The sequence below is a fragment of the Rhamphochromis sp. 'chilingali' genome (assembly GCF_963969265.1).
Source record: "Rhamphochromis sp. 'chilingali' genome assembly, chromosome: 12".
Classification (NCBI taxonomy): Eukaryota; Metazoa; Chordata; class Actinopteri; order Cichliformes; family Cichlidae; genus Rhamphochromis; species Rhamphochromis sp. 'chilingali'.
The window spans coordinates 30,782,154-30,791,974 of NC_137939.1; the positions used below are offsets into that span (position 1 = coordinate 30,782,154).

The 9,821-nt window shown below is 38.2% G+C and overlaps 2 protein-coding genes across 2 annotated transcripts; both read right to left on the reverse strand.

The window, feature by feature from the left end:
* Positions 1-16: 16 nt before the first annotated feature.
* On the reverse strand, positions 17-4,472 carry pink1 (PTEN induced kinase 1). The gene is made up of 8 exons (XM_080898835.1): positions 4,001-4,472; positions 3,204-3,479; positions 2,975-3,078; positions 2,693-2,875; positions 2,341-2,504; positions 2,103-2,230; positions 1,605-1,835; positions 17-1,390 (listed from the first exon to the last, which is right to left on the reverse strand). Exons 1-8 carry the CDS (start codon positions 4,352-4,354, stop codon positions 1,106-1,108), a joined length of 1,725 nt encoding a protein of 574 aa, XP_080754961.1. The 5' UTR covers positions 4,355-4,472; the 3' UTR covers positions 17-1,105.
* A 2,211-nt stretch (positions 4,473-6,683) lies between these two features.
* LOC308408022 (trypsin-3) lies at positions 6,684-9,189 on the reverse strand. The gene is made up of 6 exons (XM_080900072.1): positions 9,146-9,189; positions 8,762-8,833; positions 8,197-8,353; positions 7,914-8,052; positions 7,586-7,837; positions 6,684-7,300 (listed from the first exon to the last, which is right to left on the reverse strand). The coding sequence occupies exons 2-6, from the start codon at positions 8,817-8,819 to the stop codon at positions 7,148-7,150; spliced, it is 759 nt and encodes a 252-aa protein (XP_080756198.1). The 5' UTR covers positions 8,820-8,833; positions 9,146-9,189; the 3' UTR covers positions 6,684-7,147.
* Between the last annotated feature and the right edge of the window lie 632 nt (positions 9,190-9,821).

Below are 9,821 nucleotides of genomic sequence, written 5' to 3' on the forward strand. Positions count from 1 at the left end.
GAACTTGAACAACCACTTCAGGGCTCTTTAACACTTTTATTCTGAAACACTGCAAAAAAAACGACATACATCTAAAATCCGTCTTATAATCTTTTGTAGGAAGCCATATACATGCATCCCTTTCATTCTTTTTGACAGTAGATTATCCTAATATGAAGGATTAAGTCCCAATATTTCAATTATTATGAAATCTGTATATTATATTAGCTGAAAACCTCAGCTCTGAACAGGTGCATAACATGAGCATAAAGTGCAAACAGCAGCAATGTGGAACAAAGTCAGATCCTTAAGATTAATTAATTACTCATGCATGACACATCAGGATCAATGTGATTCATATGTTCTAGCATTTAGGACAGGTCTATGTTCCTTAGCTGTGAAATATCAGTGTACAACTGACTGCAACACACATATCCACTGACAACCAGATCTTCAAGGGGCAACTTTATGTCCTACTTGTGAACCTTTCACTTGGTCTTACCCTACACAGTAGAGTCTAACTTGATCTGTATTGACCTCCACATTTACTGGTACAAAAAATTTTCATAGTTGCAAAAATAACTGCATGAATGTGAGTTTTTGTTTGTTTTTTCCCCCACAGGCTGATTTGAAAAAGTGTATCATAATTTGGAAAACAAAATATCCACTCACATAATAGAATTTCTTGCTGCGAAGCAACTCAAATGTTGGGAAAAATTAAACACAATCACTCCCCAGCAGCCGTCTCAGTAATCCACAATGCATTGCACGTGTAAGACAAACTGCATTTTTGTATGATGGGTACCAATAACACTTGAATGTTTGAAGTGCTTGAATTCCTGCTGATACAGTGATGATGGCAAGTGAAACATATTCACAAGTATGTGAGAAATGCAGATAAGTAACATTAGCAGCATTAGAGGACACAGGTTTGAGGGTCGGGTTCTTGAAAAGGGAGAATTACACCACTTGGCAATTCATGATAAATAATCAAACAATACCCACAGCCATTAGATGTTACAGCTAAAACAATAAATACCACACATACAGAAGTCTGAGTATTGAAAGCAATTTTAAGCCCCAGTTTATCCATATCAGTGACTCTCAGCTACGTGTTTGAGTTAATCTAGACAGACAGCACGCAGGCCTGGCTCTGCTCTCGCCCATAGAGGAGGAAGCCTACAGCAGTGCGCAGGTCCTCCAGCTCTAAGTTAGCCAGGAAACTCCTCTGAAGCTCCGCCTCCACTTTGTTCCCACTGGGCCCCTGACAGCCCTTAAGGAGAACCACAGCAGACTGGCAGAGCAACCAATCAGCCAGCTTCCTCATGCCCACACTGTCCTGGTTAGCCAGAGCCTTCCGACCCCAGAGGCTCAGATGTAGCATGTTAGCTGCCACACGGGCAGTGGGGCGCTGCAGGGTATGAAGAACATGTTTCAGTAGTGGAATGGTAGAGATGCCTCTCAGGTAAATCTACAGAAAATGTTAACTTCACAATTCCCCTTAGTGTTGAGAGAATTGTGATTTTTTTTAGTTCAATGTTTCGGTTTAATAAATGAAACTATATTGTTTTAGCTCTCTTTTACTGAAAACTTAAATATTAAACTAAACACAGCCCCTTCTTTACCTTGTTTGGGTTCCTCCTGAGAAGTAAGCGTATCACGAACTGCACATCAGCTGGAACACTGGAGGGTAGAGGAGGAAGCTGCTTCTCCTGGTAATTCCTGCTCTCCAGTCCCACTGCTCGATAGAATGGATTTTGCTGTCCAAATATCTCGTAGGAAATGGCGCCCACGGCCCAGGCATCTGCCTTGCTGTAGTCAAGCACCACACCACATCCTGGAACTGCAGTGGCCACCTGATGGCAGAAAAATTATGAGAAATTAAAGTGATTAAATATCTGGTTAACTGCAAATTATCTATTTATATGAATTCTTATTTATCTTAATGATTCATTTCAAAACACAAAGATACAATTAGGTTACTTGAATGGTATCCAAGTGTCACCTCCGGTTATAACCAGAGTGGAGGCAAAAGTCACAAAATTCAGTCTTAATAGTCACCAATAAGAGACGGCGCAGCAACTGTGGCTACTCAGTTACAATAAAGACATTTTTAATCTTACCTCCGGAGCCATAAGTGAAGCATTCCCTCCTTTGCTGACCCAAATGCTGTTGAAGGGCAGCTGCAGACTAGAATCGCTCTGGGCCAGACAGCATCCAAAGTCAGAAATCACTAAACGGGGGCAACCATCTGCATAAAGGACAAATCAATATAACACCGGTGACCCAAACAGACCTCAAGCTGGCATAGTTTACATTTGGCTTTAAACTGTTCTGTTATTGACAGAATTTTGTTCGGACCTGAGTCGAATTCCAACAGCACGTTGTCTGATTTTAGATCCCTGTGAGCGACACCCTCTCTGCACAAATGGTCAATCCCCTCAAGGAGCTGCAGCACCATCAGAGTGCCCTGCCTGCGGCTTGGTGTGGACATTTCCAGGTACTGCCTCAGTGTGCATGGATAGCTATGACACAAAAAATCTGTGAAGTTACTGAATAAAAATGACCTGACACGTACACTATAAAAAAAAACCCAACAAAATAATAAAAATCTCTGAAAACAAAGACAGTGACTTTTTTTTATTTTTTTATACACAATGTTTCTAGCACACATACTGGGTTGGACTGAAGTAGGTAGGAAGGTAGGTCTTACTTCTTCATGACCAGGAAAAGAGTGCGATTGTTGCCCAGGCCTGTAGGGTTAAGCCTGGGTGGCAAAACATCTGGATATTCCTCCTGAGCACCTGGTAGCAATGGAACATCTGCAGTAAAAGCCCGGTACACTCGGATTACATTAGGGTGTGCTGACACTCTTTTGGGCAGGACTCCGAAATGTCTGCATGTAGAGAAATCACAGCCATTCATTAGTACGTTTCCTATCCTTAGGTCACCACTCTGAGGCAGGAATAAAAAGAACTGAGGTTATAATACTTACCCATCCAGAGTAATTTCTTCTTTTTCCTGCTTTAAGGCATGAGGACCTGCAGGGACCAGCTCCTGAGACATAGACTTTAAGATGGCCTCACTTGATGACCCAGCCTGCAAACAAATAGCAAAATACCCGTCGGTACTGATGTGTGGCTCTTTTTCGTTTGTTTTCATACAGAGGATTAAAACCTAAAACAGATGTGAAATCATTATCAAACCATTAGTATACTACCCACCCCAAAGTTCCACATCATCTTAATAGCAAAAGGGAAGTTCCTTAGTGAGCAGCATGTCAGAGATCGAGGTGCCTCAGCTTCCACTTCACCTTCTTTTATCTGCACCAGGGAGCATTTTCTGGCACTTTGCTTTGGAGGAGCAAACTGAGCTGCAGCCTCATACACAGCTGCATTGGAGCCTTTCCCAATCTGGTTCCCTAGAATGTAATCCTCCAGTTTATATCCAGAGGTGAATGGCTTAAATGGACTCTGGAATTTCTTCTTTCTAAAAACAGCCTGCAGGGGAAAGCAATAACAATAATAATAATAATAAGCTACACAAAGATATGTTCATATCAATCACGTGCTATAAACAAATTTAGTCAAGAAAAAAAAGGAAAAACAATCAGACTGTATACAACAACTTTTTAAAGCCCCCAAATGTACCTACACTTGTTATAGACGCAGCTAGAGACATATTAAAATAATAAAAAGTAAATTAATGCAAGATTGCAACCAGGTTATCCATTCAGGCCTCAGTGCAAACAGCATGAAAATTAAAGAACGTACACAAATCTTGGGTCTATGCATTACCGTATCAACAAAACATTCATAAATGTAAAAACAATATGCAGAATTGGTGAAGATACAAATAAACAAACTTTCAGTGAAAAAAAACCCCAATACGGCAAATAACCATGAAAATAAAGACTAAAAGAAAAACGACTACTAACAAACCACTTTGTCAGAAGCTACTACACTTAACGACTTAAATGTCGCTTAGGTACCCTACTGTGACCTACTTTTAGATACCATACCTGGATCTCCTGGCATGTTGAAGCACTCTTTCTGTCATCCTCCAACTGTTGTTCGATAAGCCCCACACCGAGACCGAAAGCCAAAAATACAGCTCTGTTACGCGGGGACCCGCCAGCAAACCTCCTGAAGCCGGCGGACTGAAGCTGAGCTGCCAGGCCTTTCAGAGAAGTGCGGTAATAGCGGTACCGAGACGGCAGGAAAGCCTGAGGCTGAGCGGTGCGGACCGACGGGCCTGCACGGAAACGGTCAGCTCGGAGCTTTGCTGCGAGTCGGCCACCGGATTTCAGGAGACCGAGCTGAAAGACCGACCGGCCCAACTCGAGTCCCCGGCTAATAGCGTGTTTCACAGACATAATTTACCCGGACAGGTAACTTAAGCTGCTACAACGAAGTTTTACTTCTGCCTAGCTCTCTACGCCTAGCTCTCGAAAGGCCCCACAAGAGGACAGCGTTATGTAAACAAAACAATAACTGCTGCTGCTGAGCATGCGCAAACCTTTAGACTGTCTTCTTTTCGTTTACCGGAGGGTGGCGTTTAACGATCAGGGGACATATCAGGGTATAAACACAAATACATTTAATCATGTCACAAATACAGGATCACTAGAGGTTCAATTTATGCTGGGCTGCCGAGCACACTATATATTTTAAAAAAATGTATAACAACCCAGTCCCCAATGGCATTTAAAAGGTTGTTTAAGGCCTGACACAAAAATGTTTGAGTAGTTTCTCCCTCCTTAACTACTCAAGGTGATGTAGATTTTTTTCTTTTCTTTTCTGTTTGTTTCTTTTCTTTTTTTTCTTTTAAAAAGTCATCCAACTACCCATGTGGATACTTATTTTATTAGAAAACTGACAAAAATTATGGCTTGCCTATGTGGTACAGACCACCCAAGAATCTGTTACTTTGCACTAATTAGTGAATATCTGTATCTGTGCATTACACCTGTACAGTTTATAAATGAAGCCTGCTAATTAGGTTTGCTGTTGTAAGTGTTGTCAGTTCATAGTTTTGTTGTATGTTGGATACAACATGTTAATTTAGTGAATTCTGGTCAAAAGGAGGGTGAAGCTTTACCATGTCACTGACATGTTGGCCAGTGGGTGTGCAGCGTCCCTCAGTTTCACAGTCCTGATATAAACTGGTGAAAATGCTCAGCCTGAAGCTTCACAACCTGACTTCTCTAAACATCAAGGTGACTATATCCATCTTTTATTTAAAATGTATGTTGTCTTGATGCATGCTCAATCATCCAGGTAAGTAAATCTCCAAAAGTTGATTCTGTTCATCACTTGGATGAGTCACGAAATGTTTCTCCCACGCTACGTCCAGATGAACAGAATCAACTTTTGGAGATGAAATGTATGATCTCACAAGAAATGTGTGGCTCAAATAAGAGATATTTTAATCATTAATTCATCACTACTAAAATTATTAATTTAAACTTAACAGTTATGCAACTACAGAGGAACCACACAAGTGTACAAAATCTGTAGCATAAGACTATAAAAACAAATTTAGCTTCCATTAATGCTTATAAAAAATTGGACAAATGGTAGCATTTGCTTGATCACATGATCAATGCCAAACCTGTAGCATGTATAGTTTATCTCTGAAGTTCCATTGGGTAGGATCCAGTCACCTTACTGTAAACAACAACAAAAAAAAGCAGAGAGAATGCCCCTGACAGGGGTGTGCTTTCTTTTCTTCAGCAATACGTTTTGTTTTCTTCCAAAGTATGAATAAAAAATTAACCATATAATATTACAAGTTCAAATGACCACCTAATCCTTTTTGGTAAATGTAATTATCACACACACACACACTTTTTTAAACCTTATTTTCATTTTGTGTAGATCATTGTTTGTTCGTTCGTTGTTTGTTGTTAGTTTAGCACATGCATAACCAACTAACTAGATGGGGTCACTGTGCCAAACAAGGACACTGATTTATAAAAGTCTTCATTTAACAATCATTTCCACTGGACCAGGATGTATCATACACACTTACTGCACTATTTTCAACTTATTCGTAGTCATAATGTTTCACTGTTAAATTATAGTTAACCTCAACAGGTTCACATGAATTTCCCAGTAATATACTTCCCAGCACGCCATTATTTTTAATCAGAGCTTTTTAGGATATGTTATAACTTTGTTAGGTTAACTGGCGTAGGTGTGAATGTGAGCATGAATGTTTAGGTTTAGCTTAACAACAGAAACCAGCACCAGAGAGAAGCTGTAATTATTCAGTGTGCAGCAGGATAGCTTCTATATTTAGTTGTTTAGATACAGTACCCAACAACTTGATTAGGCACCCAGTGTGAGGTTAATGCCACAGCTGCCCTAAGTTGCTCTATAACACGAGTAAACACTTTCCTAAGGAGTTCTTTATGTTTAAAACAAGACCCGAGTTCAGTGAAGTCGATAATTTTGAGTTTTAAACAGGTTTTTGACAGATTACTAAAATATTTGTTTGTTTGTCTAGCTGCATTATGTAACCATTTGCTATGTGTTTTATGAACATATAAAGGTCAGCTCTTCTTTGTGAAGAAAAATTGAGCACTTTGTTGATTTTTATATTCTAAGCAACTTTTGGACATTTTGGACTTTGAACACAAGAGACTGATAGAAGCATGATACAGACAATCAGCATCTTCACTGTCACTGTGGATGGGTTAACCTTTTATTCCATACTAGTAGTAGTAGCAAGTATCACTTGTCAGTTTATAGACCCAGTGCATTGGTAAAATTGTTCTTAAAGCTGCACTAATTGAAACTGTCATATTTACAATGAAGCTTAAATAAAATATAAGAGGTTTTGCTTGTAGTAACAGGCATAATAGGAAAATTGATTCATGTGAAAACAACAACATTGGTGATTTTTCAATAGTACTATTCACTTTGAATGATTAACACAGTTACTAATTATACTGCTATAGTACCAACAAAAAATAAAAAGGATATCATAACAACAAGTCTTTCTTTTATTATTCCCTATCAGAAAAAAGAGTGACAATCAATTAATTATAGGTGCAATATTGACATATTTCCAGGAACATTTTAGAAATTCCTAACGTTAATATTTATTCATTTCAGGCCCATCTGAAAATTATGTTCATTTAACTGTTTTTGAAAAAAATCGCTCATGGTGTGTTGTCAATAACCCAGTTAATCCACTGAATATAGCTCCTGACTCTGGTGTAGACACCAGGGTAGTACTGATTTGCACAGCCAATACCCCAGGAGACAATGCCCTCAAAGTAGCCATTGCAGACAAGGGGGCCCCCGGAGTCGCCCTGTGGAGTACCACAACAAATCAGGATTGTTTTTTGATAATAGAGCATTTCACATTCACCCTTAAATGGAAAATGTTAAATATTATTAAAATGACACTGAAATTATATGTAAATCATCACTGGTTAAAATATATTTTATAGCATATATAACAGGTGTCATTTTGCCTATAAATTTAAGAGGAAATATTCATTTAAAAATAGTATTACTCTACAAAATGCAGTTGCTAAGTAGTAATTAAGCATACCACAAACACAAAATAAATCATGTTTTCCATGAATGTATACCTGGCAAGAGTCCTTTCCCCCGTATGGAGATCCAGCACAAAGCATACCTGGTTTGATCCTGCCCCAGTAATACCAAGTGCAGTAAGGTATTTCTCTTACATCCACAGCACGTAGCACAGGGGAGAGGGTGTAACTGTAAACCTGTGTCACTCCCCAGCCACTCACTATGCAGGTGCCACTAAAGGGAGGGGTACCTTCATCAGGTATCAGAACTGGCTGAACATAAGCATTCAGCTGTGCTGGTCTGCTAAGCTGTAACACAAACCAAAGTTAGGGTGGTACCATTGTGAGATCACATTTTTTGTAGCTAAGTACAAGTCCTACTTACCTTAATAAGCATGATGTCATTCTCATATGTCCTGAAATTATAATTGTGTACATATATCTTTGAGACATTGAAGATCTGTTCAAATCCCTCTGTTTTGATCAGGCTGTGCTCACATAGCACAACCCTCATAAAATTACTCCTGTTAAACAGAAAGAGACAAAACGAAATGAGAATTTCACATATGTTCTTTCAAAACAGACCTTTTTCCATCAATAATTATTAAACATTTTCATTAATGTTTATTAGTAAAGCTGCAATCTTGCTGTATGGTGTCAGTACTTACGGTCTCCAGCAGTGGGCAGCAGATACCACCCACTCTGGGTGAACTAGCGTGGCTCCACAATAGTGATCCCCGACCTCAGTCTGAAGGGATGCCTGGTATTTGATAGAGTATGGTTCGACCTCTTGACCCCCGATGATCCTTCCTGTATTCTCTTTCTCTGTGACGAAAGACAGAGCGAATCAGACAATTTGTCTCTATATTTTACGTTCTTTTGGTTTACAACAAAAAAGATAGATTGTCAGGGTAATGTGCCTTAACAAAAAAAAAAAGCAGAATATTCTAGTAAGTTTCTTAACTTAAAGAAGTCCAGTTGTTTTCGTTCCAAGCTCCTTATAATATTCCAGTTCTGTATTCATTTCTACAGTATTGTCTGGCTTCATAAACTGAGTCAGACAGCAGTATTACAGCCACGTCACAGAAAATTTCTCCTGATCGACTAACATGTCTGTTTTTGTCAGCTGTTTTAAAGTCTTTGTGTATTAGTCTTTAGATCTAAACATTGAGACTAGAATTTCATATCCTTTGCTAAGTGTCTTGGAATGAAAAATTCAAAGATATAACTCACGTGAATTTACTGAAAAAGACAAAAGAAGCAGCACAGTAGTGATTGCCACAGCAGCCATATTGTAATTGATACCTGTAACACAGAACAACGACAGCTAGCAGCTTCTATATACATAAATTACTGTCATTTTAATTGCTCGTGCTAATGAACTATAAATTATTTGCTTAGTTTTGCTTAATTTGGTTATTTTGCTTTGTTTAAAAACTGTATCGCAACAATTACAGGATCAACAATATCTTCAAAAGCACTAAATGACCATTTAATTCAATTCTTTTGAACAATGAGCTTTTATTTTTAAAATATAGTGAGACTGTGAATTATTTTTAGACAGTTGAACATTAATTACAATTTCACTAAAAAGGGTTAAAATAAAAATTTGCTTACCTGAAAGTCTAGACACAGGAAGCTTCAGAGTATCTCCAAATGATGAGACCAATGCTCTCCTCTTTCTTTTTATAGTGTAACTATATCCTTGTCAAGATCTTTTGTTTAAATTATCTTTTCGTCTTGTTGTGTTCTGTAACCATCTCACGCTCCTACAATGAAACTGACCTACAACCTGACAAAGCTAGGGTGTTCTCTTGTATTATGCCCATTTCTAAGCTCAAGTTTTATACTTGCAGTTTTTAGGTTGGCAACGCCTCTACAGGATCAACAATATCTTCAACAGTTATTTCTCTATTAAATGTTGATAATGTTTTTAATGAGATGAAATTAGATTGCAATAGTTTCCACGATTATGTAGGATATAAAATAATAAAGTTAGAAAAGTCACACTGGCAAGATTAACTTCATTTCAAAACTAAAAAAACACAAAAGACAGAAGCACTTCCGGTTTCTATGATTCATTTTATGAAAATCTAAAAAAAATCAGAATCTTATTTAAACATCTAAAAATTTCAAATGTATTAGTTGAGATTTAAATGAAATAACTGGCCATCACAGACAATGATAAACAGTTTACTGGCTAAGAGTACATTGCTAAACTCTGGCTTTATGGTGTTTGTATTATTGCAGACTAATAGAGATAAAATACAAACAATGGTTGGTATTATTTTCC

Bases quoted from the DNA above. Each gene is read 5' to 3' on its own strand.
- LOC308408022 (XM_080900072.1), bottom strand. From the start codon at position 8,819: ATGGCTGCTGTGGCAATCACTACTGTGCTGCTTCTTTTGTCTTTTTCA. The intron at 8,354-8,761 runs GTGAGTTATATC...CTTTCGTCACAG, and splicing joins GTCTTTTTCAGTAAATTCAC to AGAAAGAGAATACAGGAAGG. The intron at 7,301-7,585 runs GTATACATTCAT...GGTACTCCACAG, and splicing joins GGGGAAAGGACTCTTGCCAG to GGCGACTCCGGGGGCCCCCT.
- pink1 (XM_080898835.1), bottom strand. From the start codon at position 4,354: ATGTCTGTGAAACACGCTATTAGCCGGGGACTCGAGTTGGGCCGGTCG. The intron at 3,480-4,000 runs GTATGGTATCTA...TTTCCCCTGCAG, and splicing joins CAACATGCCAGGAGATCCAG to GCTGTTTTTAGAAAGAAGAA. The intron at 1,391-1,604 runs GTAAAGAAGGGG...CATACCCTGCAG, and splicing joins TCAGGAGGAACCCAAACAAG to CGCCCCACTGCCCGTGTGGC.